Source organism: Plectropomus leopardus, chromosome 13 (assembly GCF_026936395.1).
Source record: "Plectropomus leopardus strain MGB_pleo_1.0 chromosome 13, ASM2693639v1, whole genome shotgun sequence".
NCBI classification, from domain to species: domain Eukaryota; kingdom Metazoa; phylum Chordata; class Actinopteri; order Perciformes; family Serranidae; genus Plectropomus; species Plectropomus leopardus.
In genome coordinates this window covers 12,835,961-12,857,104 of record NC_142188.1, presented here as the reverse complement: position 1 = coordinate 12,857,104, position 21,144 = coordinate 12,835,961, and the positions used below count along the sequence as shown (strand labels likewise).

The window sequence follows — 21,144 nt, the reverse complement described above, 5'->3', positions numbered from 1 at the left end:
AGACCATCAGCCTCGGGACTACTTTGTGTTTACGACTAATTTGCAAATGTTAGCGTGCTAACTTGCCGAACTATGATAGTGGATATTATATCTCCTAAAAAAAGGTTATTACAGTTAACAAGCACTAAAAACATTTTGAGTGACTTAAACAACATTGTGTACTTGCAAAACTAACTACAATAAAAATACAAATACACAAGCCATGTCTTTAGTTTTAGTCTTTGTAAAGTTTGTTCAAACTTGTCAACATAAACAAGTATGACGAGGCATTAGTGCATATGTATATTGAGATCAGGATGTTTATTTAACTGTGAATCAGCCGCCTTCACAAAGTGATGTGTAATACCTGTTCTGACAAACACCCGTATAAACTAAACAAAAGTAGTAAACTAAAAAAAACTAAAAATAGTACTGAAAATGATTAAAACTAACACTTAATATGAAAACTAAAATGAAACAAGCTAACTGACCATGTTTACATTTATGTGTATTTGTGGTTTTATATATACTTTGGTTATTATTAATGAAGTTGACTTTTCAAAATCATCATCTCACACTATTGCTGTCTCCCAGGATAGTCAGTTTTTATTGTTGAAGTACTTGTCATTGTCAAAATGTTCTTTCATGATTATTCTTCTGCAAATTCAAAATATTGGACAATATATCAATAAAAGTTAGGTTACTCTTGAATATTGATAACACTATCGACATAAAAAATATTTTTTATGAACGTAAAGTGTATTTGTGTGTCACTAGTTGATACGACACCAGAAAAACATTACTGTTGACTGGTTAGTTTTAACGTGTTCACATGCAGATATGCAAGTTTTGACTAGGAAACTCTTAACTCTGTTATAAATTATTATTACTATGACAATGTTTACAAAAGATAAGCCCAGGGCTGTAAAACACCTAACACGATGTTCCTCTTTTGTATGAGAAACTCTACTGTACACTGTCCTGTTGAATCAGGTGTGTGTAAAGGATTTTCGTCATTAAAGTCACGGATGTTGCACTTTCATGGCAAATATGAGCTACGACATTGTTTAATGAACTTGTTCACCTGCCCATAAAGGACATTTGCTCTTTTAAACTTTTCAAAGGACATGCTGGACATATATAATCTTTCTAAATTCAGTTGTTCAACTTTTAACAGTTTGACGTGAAAGAAAGATAAAGTGAGGATAAGAGACATGGCATTGGTTAATTCTATACATTTGCATATAAAAAGCATTAAATTTTCGCTCTTGAAGGCACTAATTTAGTTTTAAGTGCAAGTCAGTGGGATGTCAATTGAATTTCACAGATCTAATAAGCGTTATTGTAAATTCATAGTACGAGTACATTCATATCATAGCAGCAGAGGTGTACAGAAGTGAAGGCATGAGTAAAATAGAAAAATAGAAGCAAAATAAAATTACATGAAAATCATTTCTGTCCCTATTTTTTTCTATAGATTTAAATGACTCAGGTTTGATATTTTTTGTCTTGATCCTTGTTCAAAGAACATGTGAGTCACTCTCAAACACAAACAAGCTTGGATGTCCCTCTGCTTCCCACTCGTCCTTTGTGGAAGTTGAGCCCTCCTTTCACCCCCTCAGGATGTGCTTGCATCATCCTCCTAAAGTCAACATGTAGAGGGACATTGGGTGGTCTTTTTCTGTTAGACCTATTTATCTATAGCAGTGGTGCGTCAGTACAAAGCGGGGTGTAAGTCATGACAGCAGAGCCCCTGACTCAATGCTCCTTTGGTTAATCAGTAACCAGGGTGGGAGCACCACGGCCGGCTGGCAGGGTTAAAGTGAGGGAGCAGAGGAGCCAGGACCTCATTCAGCACCTCGCTCAGCAGCAGCAGACACACACGGTAAGAGCAAACTTTGACTTACTCTCAGATATTGCCTTTTGATTGTGCAGTAGAGTGAATGTACAAACTTTTCAGAAATGAGGATAAATACTTGGAGGCATTTATTGGATGTGACTAAAACCAAAACATAATGTTTGAAATATCTAAAACATTATTTAATGTAAGGGTTATGTATTTCGTAAAAAAAAAACCCAGCACAAATAAGTTTCTACGTTAAGAGAAGGTTATAATAAATCAGATCAAACTGTCAAAATTCTGGATCTCGACAGAAAACATCAGTGATAATGAATTAGGCATGTTTTTTGACCTGCGTCATTGAGTCACCGGGTACACAGGTGGGCTGGTTGTGTTTAAGAACATTTGAGTGAACTGGGTTTTATTGATAAGAGACCAAGGCCATGTCCTGTGGTACATTTCCACATAGAGGAGAATCCAGTGTTTGCTCAGGTCTTCCAAGAGTCCATCAGTCCACATTTTCTGCATGTTCAACTCAAAGGATAAAGTCCTATTTTTGCATAAGAGCACTCACCAAAATTACTCTGCTACATGGACATTTGGGTTAACTCATGAAGAGTGTTAATGTAGGAGACAAAGTTACGCTGCATTCGTTCCAGCAACAAAATAATGTGAAATACGTCAATTCATTTTTTGATTATAGACTTAATGTGCATGTAAAAGTTTGTTTTGCAATGTCTTTATTCTAGTTTATGAGTTTTTTTATTTGTACAAGTATTACAACATAAATGCAGACAAATAAGTATCATATTTTCCAATCACAGTGTACAGAGTTTGTGTTAATGTGTGGTGACAGTTTGGTTTGATGCTGGCCTGAGCACACTCAGTTTGTGTCCCCTGCATTAACAGGATCCGAACAAACAACAAACAATATCTAAATGAAACATCCATCTTATTTTAGTCAGTGAACGCAAATTTGCACACAGACGCATGTAGATGCGTCTTCATTATCTATGCGACCTCTGCTGCAGAGGGTAATGCCTTCTCTCATTCACTGACCAGCAGGAAAGAGGCAACACAAAGAGCAATCAATCCATCACTGACATGCCGCTCTATGTCTAATGTTCCTGCCAGCCAATCCTGTCACAGACGGAAAACCAGATTCAGCCAGATTTCTGACGAAAAACCACACTAATAGCGTTGTAGCATTCACAGGTCGCCCAGTACTAACTTCCAAAGAGGCAGTTGATGGGCTGATACACTCGAGGTTACTCATCATTTTCTAAAAATATCTCCCTCTACAGAAAGAATAAGGTGACCACCAATAAAAGGTAAAATGAAGATACTGCACTCGCCTCTCGCAGCCCTCCTACTCTGCTGCTACCTCTCAGGAAGCCAAGCCAACCGCGTCTACGTCCACCCCTTCCACCTCTTCGCCGCTGAGAATGTCAGCTGTGAGACGCTGCAGACACAGACGTCCAAGCCCCTGGAGACACTTCCTGTAGCCCCGCTTGATATTGAAGTCCTGACACCAGACAGCAGGGACCCATTGAAAGTGGATGCACAGAAGCAGAACATCACAGTAAGGACGGCGGTCCTGGCAGAGCTGTTGAACTCTCTGGGCCTGAGGATGTACCAAGCTGTCAGCAGCAAGCAGCGCAGCACCAACACACTCCTCTCTCCGGTCAACACCTTTGGATCCCTTGTCACCTTTTATCTAGGGGCGTCCAAGAAGACAGCGAGCTCATTCCAGGTTTTTGATTTGTTCTCATTGTAAAGATAAAGACAGTAACATCTGTTGATCCTTTAATATTTAGAATACAACCCGAACGGCTTTCTGATTAGATGTTAATCTTTCCGAATTCACTCCTTTCCTTCCAGCTTCTACTTGGCCTGAGCAGCGGCACCGACCGAGAGGACTGTGTGTCCTTGGTCGATGGACACAAAGTTCTAAAGACCCTGCAGGGTATCAACTCACTAGTGGACGACGGACCCAAAGATGAAATCACCACCCAGGTGTGGACCTTCACTCGTCAGGATGCTCAACTCTCCGGGGACTTTATTCAAGGCACACAGGACTTCTCAGACACATCGTTTATCCGCAGCGTTGACTTCTCCAAACCCGAGGAGGCCGAGCAGCTGGTGAACAGCTTTGTGGAGAAGACATCAGATGGGAGGGTTAAGGGCATCTTCAAAGATTTGAACTCCACAACTGACCTTCTGTTTGTTACTTCCTTCAACTTCCAAGGTCTGTTTCTTCCTCTCTTTTGCTGATACCTCTCTTAAATTGATTTTAAAGAATACACAAATTAACTTTGTATTGTGGGGATGTAAATAGATACCACATTTGAAGACTTCAATCTTAATCACAATGCTAGAATGAGAATATTCAATCAAGTCTGATGCCTTTGATTATGACTACAGTCAAATTTGCAATACAGAAGGCTTAACACACAGTATATGTGTCCCAGGTAAACACACTAAGATTTCTGCGGTTACTGAACTGAAATCCTGTAGATAACAACGTTTATAGTTTCAACAAATACCTCACCATTTCGCAGTACCTGAATGCATTCTTTGGTTGTGTCCATTTAGGCAACTGGAGGACAGCTTTTCAACCAGAGAAGACGTCCATGCAGGAGTTTCACGTGGATGAAACAACCACAGTTATGGCTCCACTGATGACCCACACGGGTCAGTACTACTACCTGAACGATAAGGTAAGTCTTAGTTGTTTACTCATTTGTGTATTGCTGTTCACCACATATGAGGAGCATCAAACTATGAAATACACTCGTGTAAGGATTTTTTAATTTATTTTTTTACCATAAAGGTACGGCAGTGCACTGTCGTGAAGCTGTCTCTGAGCAAACGGTCCTACATGTTGCTGGTCCTGCCTCATGAAGGGGCAAACCTCCATGAAATTGAGTCTAAGCTGCTCACTGACGTTATGTCTGGCTGGTATCAGAGCCTCCAGGAAGGGTGAGTATTGTGCTTTTTTAAAACCTATAACAATAGTATAACCTTCAATGTGTAGGCTTTAGTGCCATCCTTGACAATAATAGTATAACCTACTTGACAGTGGTGGGAGTAGTGCTCAGCTTTAATACTTTAAGGTCTAATGTGTAGGATTTAGTGCCATCTAGTAGTGAGGTTGCAGAACTTAAACCTGGCCCATGTGCCAAGTGTATAGGAGAACTATGGTGGCCAGTATAAAAGCTGGAATGACCCTATCTAGAGTCAGTGTTTGGTTTGTCTGTTCTGAGCTTCTGTAAAAACATGGCGGACTCTGTGGAGGAGGACATACTCCCTCTGTGGATAAACAGCTCATTCTAAGGGAACAAAAATGCAATGATTATTATTTTCAGATGATTTCCAACCAATGATCATTTTTGCCAATAGATGCCCCTAAATCCTACACACTGGGCTTTTAAGTTAAAGTAGCAATACACAAAGTAGAAATACTCTGCTACAAGTTTAAGTCCTGTGTTCAAAATCCTACTGAAATAAAAGTACTAAAGTGCTGACGTCAAACAAAGGTACTCATTATGCAGTGTCCCATTTCAAAATAATATGTATTACATTACTGAATTTCTGTTATCATTATGTGGCTTAATTTATTACAACAAATTATTAGTTGAATTAAATTTGTATTCATAATGTGAATTTGTTGAGTACCTGACTTTCCCAAATAAGCGTAGTGCTTTCAAAAGTACATTAGTGGTTTCCAAAATGTAGTGAGGTAGCATGAACAGGAAATACTCAAGTAAAGTTCAGGTACCTCCAATCGATCAAATTTTGAAATGTGTTTAGGATCTGATGGTATGTGCATCGGCCAACCTACATCATAATAACTTGACAGCTGTTACAAATATCAACAAATCTTAATGGGTTGTATTATTTTTCAAAAACAGAAACAGTAATTTTTATCACTATTGGTTTTTGAGATATATTTCAGTAGAAACAGAGCTCCTTGGCTCACTATATATGCCATTTTATTGGCTTTAAGTTTATTTACCTTAGCAAGTAATTGTCTATCAGTCAGTCAATAACATTTCATCATATCAATGTAGAGCATATGAGGCATTAGATTTTAGGGGAGCAAGAGTCAAGCACAGTCTCATTTTGGTTCAAATATTTGTCATCTTAAACCTTAAATTCTGTCTCCCTCTCTGTCCACCCACTCAGTCTGTTGGAGCTGTCCCTCCCAAAGTTCTCCATGTCTTCTGTTACTGATCTGCGTGACCTGCTGACCAAAATGGATCCTGAAATTGAGGCTAAACTGATGGGCTCCCAGGCCGATTTCAACCAACTCAGCAACATCAAACCCTTCACTATCAATAAGGTGAACTATATGACTGGACATCTTGTCATATTACAAAAAACACTCACTGTGTACATCATTAAGCGATCTCTCTGTGTCCTCTCAGGCGGTCAACAAGGTGATGTTTGAGATGTCCGAGGAAGGAGCAGAACTCCAGGACAAGATCCAGGAAGCGGGCATCCCTCTGAAGCTGTCCTTCAACCGGCCGTTCTTCTTTTCTGTCATAGAAGGAGATTCTAACGCCATCCTCATGCTGGGCAAGATCACCAATCCTACACTGTAAAGCTATATAGTACTTAAAACTCATTTAGATCACACCCTTGTTTTCCGACTGAAATGATGTCCACATACAGTACATGAGTAATGAAGTACAACCTCACTCAGGAGGTTACATATTCAGCAGTGTTGTAGTTTTCATCACCTATCAGATCTCTCCAGAAACCCTGTTTCAGTATTTATGAAAAGCTGTTACGTTAAGATGACTTGTTTGCAAGCAGCCTGAAATTCCTGATTTTTTTTCTGTAAAATTTATTATAGCAGAGTTCTGTACAGTATTTTTCAGTAGAGTAGGTACAGTAACCACAATTCTCTATGATGAATGACTGTTGTATATTGTAACTAAGAGTTTATTTTTGTTTTGTTGTGATTTCTGAAATAAAACATTTGTATCACAATAAATGTTATTTTTAATTGTGGTTTCAGACAAAGTCATTAACATTTCAAAGCTTTAAATAAATGAGAAACAATTTTGTTTTTACCCAGATCGAGAAAAAAATGACTATTGATAGTTTTGCTAACATACAATTGCTGTGAGCGTTCACCGCAAGTGATTGGCCAACCACGGCAGCAGCTACAACCCATATAGTTTGTGGTGTGGTGAAGTCAAGTGCGCAGACGATAACTGGCATAACTTAACTGGTATTGCAAACAGTGTCAAAACTGGGAGGAGAAACAGAAAAATTTAGACGATTATTTACTTTAGGAAACATCTCATCAACTACTGAACATCAACTCATTTTTATTTAGCCAAAACATAAAATTAAAATTTCTCAGATAATAAATGTAATATGTCTCATCCTGTTTCATCATGCCTCTCATTGTTTTTCTCATTTATTTGAGCATTACAATCATATTAATTATTTGACAAATGATGGAGGGTCCTTCTGTCGTGATTAACATACATTTGCAGATAAACCAAAATATAAACAAATCTTTATGACTCATAAAAGAACAGACTGCAAATGATTCAAAAACTTCAAAATTCAGTTCAGTGAATACTGCGCAGATATTAAGAGCAATGCACTTTCTTTTACAAAACCCCGAATCCACATTTTATTTATGTAGCCATCTGCAAATCAAAAAATCTTATTTGATGCCTGGTTGTAAATATGGTCATTGTGGCAGCAGTTTTTACTGTATAGTACTACTCACTCACACTGAGGGTCAGAAAAATCCAGAACAAAATCTAAAACTAGTTATTCAAAGTCAAATTTTATTTTTCCTTACTCCACAGTTTGACTATGATTGGTGTATTAATCTGTAGCATCTATTTAATGACTTTTTGGCATGTGCACAATAATCAGAGTCCTGTGGCTTTGTAGTTGGAAAAAGATGAATGCAGTGGAAACTTGTTGCTAGATAATGACATTTATATTAAAATGCACAAATTCAAAACTATATCCAAAGTTCTTTTATTTTATTCCCAAGTTAATCGTGTTAATTAAATTATACAACTTTGATTTTAACAAAAATGTACATGTTACACATTGACAGACTTCTTTATTTGAGATGAATCCTTCACCACATAACAGAAATTAGACAAATATTGTTTGATTGACGTTCTCTCTTTACAGTTTACAATTGAGACTCTTGGTATGCAACATTCAGGCCCTACATATAATGATTGGTGCAATATTTTTGCATAGCATTTCATGCAGTCCCTTTAATCCACAGTGCTGAAAGCAGAACTAATGATGATGCAGTCTCAAACACAGAGGTTTTTTTTGCTGTTTCCGACAACAATTACAGCATGATATGTCCCAAGACTGACAGGTTCCTGCTGTTGAAATGTTTCTGAAGTCTACATTAAATAAAGATATTTTTGTACAAAAGGATTTCAGTAGTGTCAGTTTTTGCCCTACATTCTTCCTGGTCTGATAATCATAAGCAGTTACCAGACCATGACTTTGACCCAGACTGGGACAAATGTGGGTTTTTTTTCCATCACAAGTCTTCAGGCAATGCAGCGTGTTAATGCGTTTCACTTACTATGGACTCAACTTTTTACTGGTTCTGTTCAGCCAGCTCGCGGGCTTCTTTCACCAGGTCCATCAGAGTGGAGAACATGGAGATGTCACTGGGCTGGAGACCCATCTTTTGGATCTGAGACAAGACAAGAGTGTCAAGAGTGTCAAGAGTGTGAGAGTCAAGAGAGTCAAGAGAGTCAAGCATCGCTAGAGAGAATAATCAATAGTGTTACAGATGACACTGAAGTTTGTTAAAGAACTTAGCAGTTTGCAACTCCAGTTATCTTTTGTCTAGATCATCAACCGCAAGGGCCAGAATTTTGCAAGCAAACACTGTGTGGACTGGACATTCAAATAAGAAAATAAAAAATAAAAGCACGAAGATATGGCACAAGCTGCCTTCCATTCATAAAGACAGGAAAATGTTTCAGCTTCACCTATTCAATCCGCACCGAAACAGTGTTAATCAACAACACGAACCAAGTCGACCCACAAAACATAAAATCTATGCATTATTGTAGCACAATTGTAAGGACTGAGATATGTACTCAGACAAGGAATGAACATTGCAGCACGTTTGTGTGTGCTTGAGAAAGACAGGAAGGAAAAGAGAATGTGAAAGGAGGACTATTGCACAAAATGTTTCTGTAAAATAATAATAACTTTCTCAGAATATTAAAATATTTTGAAGTAAGCTTACCTGAACCTGGCCTGGAGGCTATGGGTTGACCACGCTCTACTACTCTCTAATACTAAGCTGCCAGGTGGATTTCTAATGTTTTAGTACCAAAAGTCAAACATGCATAATTGTGGCTGGTAAATCATTCCTTATACTTTTTCCTTCAAAGATTTTGGAAGGTTGCTTCAATGTAAGAGGAAAAAATGCCAGATATCATAACTGGAACGGAATTTTTTCCCACATGTAATTATATGTTTCTACACGTGTCTGCATCCATCAAACGTCACCTACCTGTTCCCCCAGGTATTCCACATCCAGTGCAAGTTGAAGTCGTATTTTGCTGTCATCTGTGGGTCCACCGTTTGCTCCTGCTGTAGTAGTCGTGCTCGCACCCTTTCTGGCTTGCTTCAAACGCTTCAGACTCTCCTCCATCTTTCTGACTGAGCTCAGCACCTCTGAGATGGTTTCATAGTACCTGAACACAAGAGAGAAAATTAAAGTGTGAAATACAAACTTTGTATTTTGCAGCTGAAAAGATTTATAAAATGAAATAAATACAACTTCCAGAGAGAAATACAGTATTTCAAAAGTATTAAAAGGAATAACACAGCCTATATCAATGCTTCAGCACTTCATCTGGGTGTATTTATCTTTGCAGGTGTGTTAGGGTACCTCTGTGTGCAGTCAGACAGTGCAACTCGCAGCCACTCTTGTGCTGTAGAGGGTTTGACCAGTCCCGTTGAGTCAGTCAGTAACTGATGTAATGGACGTAAGGCGTTGTCCATGTAGGCTGATGCACGTACTGGCAGATCCTAAACATGTTAGTGAAGTTAGTAGTAAAGACACAGTTTTAATACTTGCTTGTGTTAAGGACTGCTGTTAATAGAAAACTGAATTTAAAGTTCAGTTTTTTGTTCATGTTGAGGATATGGAGGGGCTGTTGATATTCTTTTTTTAAACCTTTGTATCTCAAGAGCTTCAGACATAATCCTTATTAAGCTCTCAAAGTAAAACAGTGTTTCAAGCTACATTTTCTGAATGCAGAGCTATGCAGTGGCCATGCATATCACAATTGCTTAAAGTTTAAAGTGTGCACTGTGCAGCTCCATTGCACAGTAAAGTATGAATAACGTATCAGAGTCAGAATCAGCAGAAATTTAAGCAGAAATTTAAGCACTTAGATGACATTCAGGAACAATAAAACCTGAGAGACATCCTTATTTGACAGTTATTATCAGTGTGACTGTGTGCTGTATGCTATCAGTATTTCCCCTGTATTCACTCTGTAATTGTGAGTCCCTGTTGTAAGGAATTTGCAAATGATGCTAAAGAAAATGTTAATGAGGAAACGCATTATCCTAGATGCAACTACACAGGTTTACCACACATTTTCATGTACAAAATTTCAAAACTTTTATATTGCTTTTCAAGGACCTATTGTTTTTCTTTTCCTGCTTGACAGCAATTATAATATCAGGTAGCTGGCATACAGGGAAAGAAGGAACACAGGGAGAAAATGAAGAAACGCATGTGATGGTAAAAAAAAACGATACACAAGCTACATTACATCAACAGCTTAGTAAAATAAATTTGCCATTGTTATTTTACATGATCCCTGGAAGATTACTATAACAATAATTACACATAATAAAATTCCGTGACTTTTCCAAAACTTTCACTAATTCCATGACTTTGATAAGCCTGGAAAACATCATTGAAAAACTTCATGACTTTTCCAGGTTTCCCATGACAGTGAAAAACCTTACTATAGGCTAACCTCGATGGAGCAATTGAACAGGAACATACAGAAAAAAATGAAAAAACAATATTTTTTAGTAAAAAACAATCAAAGATTTTTAAAAAGCCAGGCCTTTTAACTATTTGAAATGGCGTCATATCTTTTGATATGAAATATGCCAATGTTTTATTAAGATCGTTTATGTTTCTTGAGGTTGGTGTACATGCAACCTATTTTGCAAAGTCTCTTTTATTGTTGGTTGCCCATTAGTCATCCTGCACGCTGGTGGACACGATATTCACAATGATCCCCAAAATATAAATTCATTACAATCAACTAATTGTCGTGGGGGTTTTTTCATTGCGATCTACAAAAACATCTTATATTGTCCAACCCCTTATGTGAGGCACATCAAAAGGTGCCCAGATTTATGCTGAAATATTATTTATTTCAATAATATGCCATGTTAGAGTGAATAATTATGTCAAACTCAAATGCCATTCATGTACATGCATAATCACTCCAAGTTTCATCAGAATCTGGCCACTCAATGTGTTTCAGAGGGTGAAATTCTGACATTTAATTATAATATTTCCATCAGAGAAAATGGATATGCCACAACACAGTTTCAAGTGCATGAACCCTCAAGCTTCCATCAAATCAAACAAAGAATGCTCCTACTGTTTCCTGCAAGATATGTCATGAGTGAATGTTATATGATGACATATAGGAGAGATACGTACGTGTTTGCAGCTTCACTGACCTTATTAGTCCTGCGGTAAAGCCGTGGAACCTCGGAGGCACTCTTCAGGAAGCGGCAACTGCGTTCAGTCAGATGCTGGGTCATCCTGGTGTTCAGAGTGGGAATGCTGCTTGACAGACAGGCCTTGGAGTCTGTTAGAGCATCTGACAGAGAAGAGAACACTTGTAAATGCAAAAGTGAACAGTCTGATGCTAAAGTCAGAGACAGCGAGCAAGGAAGCCCAAGGGTCAAGGAATAGTAATATTCATGACTGAGATGTTGTCTTTGAAGATGTCATGCTCAAAAGCCTGTTGGGGATTGAATGGCTACATCTGTAAATGTCAGTGAACACTAGCATTCAGGTTTGCATTGCTGTGTGTCTCTTGGCATGTTTTCCAAAAAAATAAGATCACATCAGATATAGCAAAGTAATCCCTATTAATAACAGAGATATTCTCCAAAACAGACTCCACTAATATTACAGATTGTATCCTGAGAAAGATCAAGGTGTTATATACTAATCTGAAAAGAAACACCTGCACATATTGCAGAGTAGGATTTAGTTTAGTTTAGTTGTAAAAATTCAGGTGTGTAAGGCATGGTCAGGGATAACACCTTAAAAGGCATAAGATATGTCAACCTTTGTCCCTCATTTTCCATCAGTACTTTCACTACACAACAAAATGGAGATAGCTCTTCAATATCCAAATCTGGAGACACACCACCACAACATACCACATCCCAATAAAAATGACCATGACCTTATTTGGAGATGTTATCCAACAGCCTGTTTGACATTTTCTTGAAGGCCTGTGGGTTTGTTCCACTCCGCAGCACCAGCACAGATAGAAGTAACATCACCCATCAGGATTTTGAATCTTTAAAGGTCCAGGTAAGCTAACCTTGCTGTGGTATCATAGTTATGAACTTCTTTGAAGATCAAGCAAACACTACAAAAGGTAGAAAAACTCTTTAATGACTTCCATATGCACTGTGTGGGTATCTCACCTTCAACAATGGCAAAGTTTTTAAATCCAATGGCTTCTAACCGCTGTCTGACCATCTCTGACAACTCTGGTATCTAAGAGAAACATGAGCAAACTATTAGTGCGGAAACAATAAGAAAGTTATCAAAAGGAGACACTTTGTCTGATGTAAAAAAACAGAAAAGTCTCAAAAGTAATATATGTAAGTAAATTGGAAATACATATAAGTATTTTTTCATTTGTGTGTGTGCACCTGCTCCTGCAGCTTCTGGATGTCTGCTGCAATATAGACCAGCTGTTTGGTTGAAAGGGAGGCAGGACTCCCGCTCTCACTGCCACCTTCATCCATTGACGTTCGGCTGGAGGTGGAGGAAGCCGAACTCGGCAGGGGCCTGGTTGGCTCTTTGGTCACCTCAGGGGGTGGAGTCTTCGTCAACACCTGTGTAGTGACCGGTGAAGATGAGAAAGAAGGGCAAGCAACAGCAAAACAGCAATTCATGTGCATACTATTCTTAAAATTATATCTTAAAGATCCAGTGTGTACGATTTAGTGGGCTATACTGGCAGAAATTGAATAATATAATTAGTGTGTTTTCTCAACAGAAAAATCACCATAAAATAAGAATTGCTGTGTTTTTGTTGCTTTAAACTGAGCTGTTTATGTCTACAGTTCCTTGTCAATGGACATCCACGTGTTGCACTGCCATTTTTCTACAGTAGCTCAAAACGGATAAACCAAATACTTGCTCTAGATAGAGCCATTCAAGTTTTTGCATCAGCCACCCTCTGCAGCCACAGTGTTGGAGAAACACTGATTTGTAACATGAAACTGCTTTATTGAGTGTTTTTACTGGTTTAAATCACATGGTCAATTTGTTTTGGAGAGGAAGAGACCTCTACAGATAATTCAGCTCAAGGTAAAGAAAACCTCCTGAACAATGAACACCGGAGGAATGTTAACCGGGAGAAGTTTCAGCTGGTAGTAATCTGCAGTCCTCACAAATCCCTCCCTAAATCTTACACACTGCTCCTTCAAATCAAGTTTACCTCATCAAGGAACTTGGCATATCGTGCATAGAGCTGCAGCGTGAGCTTCCAGAAGCGATGGGCCAGAGGTGACAGGTAAACTCTGTCTAACCAACATCTCATGAGGCAGGACCACAACACCTCAGATACCTGCAGGTGGTATGCACTGCCAGCTGCGCATGAGCAGATACACAGTTACTGCAGGTAAAGTATTAGATACACACTGATGTTCATGATGGAAAATTCCTACCTGGTGCTGCCTCTAGTCCGTCACTGATGGCATTTTCCAGACTTCCTGCTATTTCCTTGTATCTGGAAAAACAATCAATGTGTTATCAGCTCATTTGTTGTATCAGCTCTAATAAGTACATAGTCATGACGTGAAAGACAATGTGTGCTTTGAAAATTATGGGCTTTCCAGAAAAGCTGACATGTGCAGATTTGAGTTGTGAAATGAGGTCACAAGCCCTGATCATTACAGTGAGCTCGTGTTTGCATGGGAGGAGAGGAGATTGAGAAACAACCTCTTTACTTTTTCACACAAATCAATGGCCATTCAGTCAAGGTCCACTGTCATGTTTATGGGCTTTGTTTGATAATACGCTGACACACATCCTCAGTTTACATTTCGCTTCCTGTCATCATTTTGCATCAAACTCTCACCCATAAGCAATTTTCCAAATTCCTGTAAAAATGGGCTTTGTTCAACTTGTGGACGTTTGCCAACTTGTCTTTTTTTCTGCCTAAAACATGCTGGCAGGCTGCAATTTTAATCAAGGCTTGTCTCTTGGGCCGTTAAAGTGAGACAAGTCAATTCTTCAAAACACAAGCTGTGCAGAAATTCTACCTTCACCAACGTCTGACTGTATTCATTCAAGATGACAGGTCCAAATTCAGAAGATTAAAACACACCAATTATTCGCTGCCTGCAAGTAAAATTAATTAACCATAGGTTGTGTGTATGTTTGAGTTTCATTCAAAACCAAAATGTCCATTAGCCTGAGGAACAGTTTGATATAATACAGAGTATTATATAGTATAATATAATAATAATAATAATAATAATAATAATAATAATATATAGTAGTATATGGAGTATTATGCTTTCTTGCCAAGACTTAGATAAGAGGGTCGATACCACTTTCAAACAGTCAAAGACTATCCAGTGACATTAAAGATCCCATGAAAATGAAAACTTCCACCCATTATCTGCCTTTTTACTCCACCTTACCAGTAAAATACAGAAGTGATTCAAAAATCTCACTAATTGTTTTAAAGCTTTAACAAGATTATCTCTGCAATGCATCACCAACATGCTAATTGCACATTGTGCCCTCATGTTATTCAGGACACCCATACAACAACTCCAGTCCCTCATTCATGCTTCAAAACTAAAGCTGACCGAGCTTTACCTGTTGCTGCCCCATGGCTTTTGTGAAGTCCACTCTTCACTTATTCCTTACGTCCTTGGACCAGCTTTTAATGTGTTATTGGTTTAATTCCATTTCTCCCAACTTCCTTTTTTATTACTTTGACGTTGATTTTATGTTAGTTTTCGATTTTATTCTATTTCTGATACTATTTTTTCTTGCCTTCTCTCTATTTTTGTTGTTATTGTACTTTTTATTTTTTAATCATGTATACCTGTATTGAGGCAGGGTCAAATTCTGTTGCTTTTAAATGTGATGAATAAATAAAGATGACATGACTTGACCTTCAAGCACTACTAAACAAAAAAGTGATGAACATTTGATTACCTTTCTTATGAATATACAGCATATTGAAGCCTGCAGTTTACAAAATGTGTAAGTTTCTCTGGAAAAAGATGTGAGGGAGGCACTGGTGTGATCTATAGGCTGTAATATGTGGAGTATAAACTGTATCAAGGTGATATGCACCGTAGCTGAAAGTAGACAGGCAGGTTCCATTTGTTGTGGAAGCTGGTATACGAGGGGTGAACTCTCAGTCTCTTCACGCTGGCCTGCGAGCTGCACTGACGCTCAAACCGCCGCACAAACTCCATACTCGCACTGTAACGCTAAAAAGAAGAGTCAACAAAAAACACACACAAGTGAAACATCTAAATCTCACACTCAATTAAGCAACACAAAACTTTTCCTAAACAAGTGCATGTAAATACAAACTGTGTCACTGTGGCTGTACCTCATAGAATATGTCAGGGTTTCCAGGGTTGAACAGGTAGGCCAACCTCTCCTCGATCCCTTTAATCATCTCCGGCCACACAGAGTTCACAAGGAAATCATAACCTGGCACGATGTCAGCTTTGTCACTGAGGAGAGAGGGAACATCAGCATGTTAATATGTTATGATATCTTCTACTTCTGTCACTACTACTAAAATAAATGTGCACATCTAGAAGCACAAATGTTCAAATATGATATATATGAATAATTAATGCATGGTGATTATATTAATATATGGATACAAACTTAATAAGTCACGAATTACAAAAACTCTATTGTCCACAATTGTGAAAATGTGCCTTCAGGTTTACCATAAATACATAAAAGACATGCCCTAAAACATAAAATTAAAAAAAAAACACACTCCATGTCAAAACAATAAAAATATGTCTCAGTGACACACATTCATGCAAATAAAATTTACAATAAATTAATATTCATGCAGAATTATCATGCCATGCATAAACCTGCAGCAATGTCTCAGGAATGTCACCAAACACTGATATTTTTTAACATGATGATGTGGTAGCACAGGTATGAGTTCCCATATCATTTATCACCTTGACAGCACATGGGACAAAAGATTTCATGTAGATATTTCTATTTGCTGCTGGTAGTATATAACACCCAAAATTCACTGTGTAGTGGATGAGAATGGCAGTTAATAATTCTTTAAACGTAACTTCTAATGAGTTCTTCGTATATGCTTCCTAGATGCATTTGTGGCTTCCCTATAATTTTTGAGGCCATGTTCACTATATTCAGCAGACTGTTCCTCCTCTAGATGTTCAGATTACCATATAACATGATCATGTTCAAAAATATCAAAGTGTTTGGTCAATATGCTGAATGCAAAAGCTCTACAGATGAAAGCGGATAATTTGCTTTTCTAATAGAGGCGAGAGGATATCAAAACACAACAAAGAGTTGCTTGATGTGTGCATGCTTTGAATAAATTAGTCTCCATGTTAACGTCTAATACCTGGATATGGCTCCTCCAGTGACCTCTCTAAGCAGCCTACAGTGATGAGGAACAAACTCCAACAGTCTCGAGTACATCAACTGAAGACCATTTGGACTGGACTTCACCACCTCCTCAATGATCACCTCAAATAAGGAAAGGAGAAGAGAGGATATTCTGTCAAAGTTATCAACTAATAAGGTGAAAAATCTAAAATTTCCCTGGGATCTACAGTATATCTAACGTGTGGTATGTTTACCTGGTCCATGTATGGCTTGACCAGCACCTGTCCCACCAGGGCTTCAGCATCGCGAGTCTTGTCTATTGTGGCGTAAGTCCTCAGGCAGTGACGCACCATGTCCACATTTGATGTTTGTAGACCCTCGATAAGCACGCCTTCCAGAGACTGCTGCAGCATTGAGGTGATCCCTGCAATACGCTGCCAGAGGACGCAACCAAGTATAGAAAATAGAATATATTCCAGCAAACAGACAGACCAAGTGAATCATGAATCAATGCAAAAACTGCAATCAAATATTTTAGAGCTATTTTCTGCGCCTTTAGCAGAACCACTGGACAGAATCTGATTATCTTTGTCAGTTAATTACAAGACTGATGGACTGACAGAACAGACAAACTGACTGATCAACTGAGTGGCTATTAATTTATCTGCTGTCTGACTGATTGAGTCGTTTATACTTACAGGTCTGACTTTGTCCAGCAGGGGCATGCCTTTGCTCTGTACAGCGTGGAACTGCAGCTGGTTGAATTCTGTAGCAATCCTCTCCAGGATGTGACCTGCTAACAAGGGACTGTACATAGATAGATAGATAGACAGACAGACAGACAGACAGACAGACAGACACAGGGTCACACACAGAAGCTGAGTGCTACATCCCAGCTCACAAATTAGAAGCTTTTCGCACTGCAGCTCCAAAAACAACCGATGTACAAATGCATGCACAAACCTGGACTTCTGTAGTTTATTTAATTTGTCTATTGATAGACATCATGTTTGTCATACATGATTAGGCCAAATGTTGAAATGCAAATATTCAAACTTCCATAAAATAACCATTATAAAAACTGACTTACGTAGTAACAGGCAAAATTGAGGATTTTTATGAGATGTGGGCAGATTCTTAGATTTTATGATGGACTTAACTGTGTAGATGCCGGCATTTGGATAAATAGGCTCTACTGTCTTTACTCCGAGATAGCTTTTAACTTATAGTAAACTTTTTTATTTAGTCAACAAATTATATTTCTTACATTTTTGATTTAAATATATTAAGATGTGCATGTGAACATTGCTGTATAGGTAGATGTGTTGTTGTTTTTTAATGTATTATTATTATTATTATTATTATTATTAACTTTTTCATTTAAGTTAAAATGTTATTGTATTTTAAATCTATAATTGATACGTTAAACTAACTTTTCCCCCTTACAGAGATTTATTATAAGGGATGGGGTTTGTGAATGTTTGTTCTGTTAATTTGATTTTTTCATGAACAAAAAAAGCCAATAAACATGATGTCAAAAAAAGGTAAATAACCACTCCACAGTCTACAACAAATGATCTACCATGTGATGCCAGTGGGTTTGTTGGCATGTGTGTTTCCCACCTGCTGGTTTCCAGAGAGCTGGATTCCTTGGAGTTCTGTGAGTGAAGGATCTTCTCAATCTTCTCCACTGAGCGCACCACCTGAATCAGCCTCAATACACACACCTGATGGACAGGACATTAAAAGGAAGATGATAACTGATGCTGGTGGTGTATTATAAGTTGAAAAACTAGTACTGCTATAAAATAATTATAAATACAGGTCAATTGTCTGTATGGCACCAAATATAGTGCTCAAATTGGCCATACTAGATTTTCCCAGTGTGTTAAGGTGATCATAAAATATATTTAATGAAGAATACAAACATGATCCAATGACGAAGTCAATCAGAAGAATGAGGAACCAAACCTTTTTTTTCTGCAGATCTTCCTGTTTGGTTAGCTGGTTGTCTATAGCCAGAATCACTTCACTTACACAGGAGCGCAGACTCTGCAACAAACAACAGCCAGAAACATGCATGAACACTCTGTAGACTGGTTTAATTAAAGCATACAGTATATTTAATCAGACACGTACCATGACCTCCTCTCGTAACTGTCCCAAAGGCACAGAAAGCTGATTTAGAGCTTTGTCCATCCCCACCTGAGATGAGGGAGCAGAGATTAGAAACAGTCTGCTCTAAAGTTTTCAGATTTACCTTTTAAAAAATAAGTGTGGTGTTCATACTTTCATTTTTCCAGAGAATATCAAGAGCCACCAACTGTACTGGATTTTTGGGGCTGATGTCGATAATGATGCTTGAGAAAAAATGTAGATAACAACCCTCTGATATTGCTCTATTATTTCACAAAAAATTACTTGGTAATAGAGCTGATTTTAAACTGTTGGTACAAGATAACTGTTAAACACAACTGACATTTCAATTATATTGAAGAGAGATTAATAAAAACATAAAGGGGTAGCTGAGGGTCAGGAGGTGGAGTGGGACATCAGAAAATCGGCATTTCAATCCTCAACATCAAAATATATTTGGGCCAGATACTGAACCCCAGATTGCTCCAGATGGCTGTGCCCTCAATGTATGAGTGAGTGTGAACGTCTAAACTAAGTAGCAGGTGGCGCCTTGTATGACAACCTTGACCATCCATGTGTGAATGTCATGCTTAGTGTAAAAGCGCTTTGAGTAGTCAGAGGGCTAGGAAGGAAATATAAAAGTGCAAGTTTCATATTGTGTGTGATAATAAGAACTAAAACATTTGCACACATTGATCCTGACAGTTGAAATAAAGGTCTAGCTTGCTTTCCAGACGCTATAACTAAAAGGGAATGTAATAGACCTGGTCACTCATCTCTAGATGCCCACCCTGTCTCCTGTGGACTACAAGCTGCTTTTTGCAAAGTCCAAAATGTAGAACCACATTAAACACAACTGACCAGGTTTGTGGAGAGGTTGACAAAGTCAGCATAGTCCTTGTTAATAAGCTCCACCATGGCCGTTTTCAGCAACTTATAGTAAAGCTCCAGGTCCTCCCTCATCTCCTCCAGCTGGACCTGCTTTCGACACTCCGCCACAAACTGGTCAACGTCAAAGTCATCCTGCAGGCAGAGAGACAACAGACAGCAACATCAGACACACCAGAGAGACACAGTAACATTTATTTCACGACAGCATCATACATAGTTAGACAGATAATTTATTTGTCCCCGTGTGGAAATTGGTTTGCAACAACAATCATTGATATTTCCATAGACTGACATACAAAAGTAATCACATCAGTAAACGTACCACTCACTTACATTGCACCTTAAGTATTAATTTGTGAGATAGGACAGAGGAAGACGTCTCACTAGACCAGTTGGACATACAGCTTATTATTTGTGCGTGATTAAAACTTTAGTGACTAGTGGGATAAAGGACAGTTGGGATCTGTGTTTTGTAAAGAGGGGGGCAATAACGTCGGTTGGTGTTGGCAGGTTAAATTTGGAGTCCAGTGGATGCCTCTAGTCACCTATGATGATTTTGTCTTGTTAATAACTCTGTCTCTATAAATCCGTCCAATATTTGACATTTTAATCCCGGGCAGTTACCTGGCAGTAGTTACTGTTTTCCCCACAGTCTTTTTCTATGCCTCAATAGTATACAACACCATATATTGTCACTAACATAAAATGGAGGGAGAACATCGAGTTAGCTAGTGACTGATATACCGAAAAGACAAACGCATCATACAGAATGAGCATGTTACTCACTACAAACGTCGTCTGCTATTATAGTTTATGCATGGTAAGTTATCGTTAACGTTTGACGTGTCCGATATAAACATTACCTTGACTGTGATTCGAGTTTAAACACTGAATAACTGAATCAAGTATCTTTACTCAATAACAAGCAAGAAATGTTGAAGAAACAGGAGCATCCTGTAGGAACAGTCAACTAGCTAAATGCTAGCTAGTTACAGCATAACTATGGCGATATAGTTAGCGCGTTAACAAACATAAAGGATTCTTACCTTCATAAAAACATCCTTGTCGAAGCACAAGGAATCTGGCCCCTTTGGCAGATTCATGTTTGATTATAAAACAAAAAGGCGCCAACATACACAAAAAATAATGTCAGAAGCTTCCAGCTAGCCGCTGCTAAAACCAGGCTTCCGCAAACATGGCAAGTGCACCAACGAGGAAGAAAAGACAGGAGGACCTTCTTCTTCTTCTTCTCTTGATAATGTCAGGAGCACCACTAGATAGGTTACCATAAAGCCACAGCGCCCTCTAAAGGCAAGACGAGGTAAACATATCGTGGCCAATTACCAATATCATGGTTCAATTCAAATGTTAAATTAACAAAATAAAG

The 21,144-nt window shown here is 38.3% G+C and overlaps 2 protein-coding genes across 2 annotated transcripts; one reads left to right on the top strand and one right to left on the bottom strand.

Annotated features, from left to right (window-relative positions):
• Positions 1–1,714: 1,714 nt before the first annotated feature.
• On the top strand, positions 1,715–6,838 carry agt (angiotensinogen). The gene is made up of 7 exons (XM_042502815.2): positions 1,715–1,864; positions 3,124–3,572; positions 3,701–4,067; positions 4,415–4,539; positions 4,653–4,801; positions 6,008–6,164; positions 6,250–6,838. Exons 2-7 carry the CDS (start codon positions 3,156–3,158, stop codon positions 6,424–6,426), a joined length of 1,392 nt encoding a protein of 463 aa, XP_042358749.1. The 5' UTR covers positions 1,715–1,864; positions 3,124–3,155; the 3' UTR covers positions 6,427–6,838.
• A 980-nt stretch (positions 6,839–7,818) lies between these two features.
• Positions 7,819–21,007, bottom strand: cog2 (component of oligomeric golgi complex 2). The gene is made up of 18 exons (XM_042502648.2): positions 20,804–21,007; positions 19,728–19,889; positions 18,870–18,935; positions 18,702–18,782; positions 18,354–18,457; positions 17,429–17,537; positions 16,985–17,164; positions 16,747–16,871; positions 15,724–15,850; positions 15,459–15,598; positions 13,811–13,872; positions 13,582–13,733; positions 12,788–12,973; positions 12,557–12,629; positions 11,570–11,712; positions 9,741–9,880; positions 9,360–9,543; positions 7,819–8,525 (listed from the first exon to the last, which is right to left on the bottom strand). Exons 1-18 carry the CDS (start codon positions 20,858–20,860, stop codon positions 8,427–8,429), a joined length of 2,190 nt encoding a protein of 729 aa, XP_042358582.1. The 5' UTR covers positions 20,861–21,007; the 3' UTR covers positions 7,819–8,426.
• Positions 21,008–21,144: the final 137 nt, after the last annotated feature.

Coding starts and splice junctions, on each gene's coding strand:
- cog2 (XM_042502648.2), bottom strand. CDS start 20,860: ATGAATCTGCCAAAGGGGCCAGATTCCTTGTGCTTCGACAAGGATGTT. Junction 9,881..11,569: donor TTTACCGCAGGACTAATAAG/GTCAGTGAAGCT, acceptor TAACATGTTTAG/GATCTGCCAGTACGTGCATC. Junction 9,544..9,740: donor CTGTCTGACTGCACACAGAG/GTACCCTAACAC, acceptor TCTTGTGTTCAG/GTACTATGAAACCATCTCAG.
- agt (XM_042502815.2), top strand. CDS start 3,156: ATGAAGATACTGCACTCGCCTCTCGCAGCCCTCCTACTCTGCTGCTAC. Junction 4,068..4,414: donor TACTTCCTTCAACTTCCAAG/GTCTGTTTCTTC, acceptor GTGTCCATTTAG/GCAACTGGAGGACAGCTTTT. Junction 4,540..4,652: donor ACTACTACCTGAACGATAAG/GTAAGTCTTAGT, acceptor TTTACCATAAAG/GTACGGCAGTGCACTGTCGT.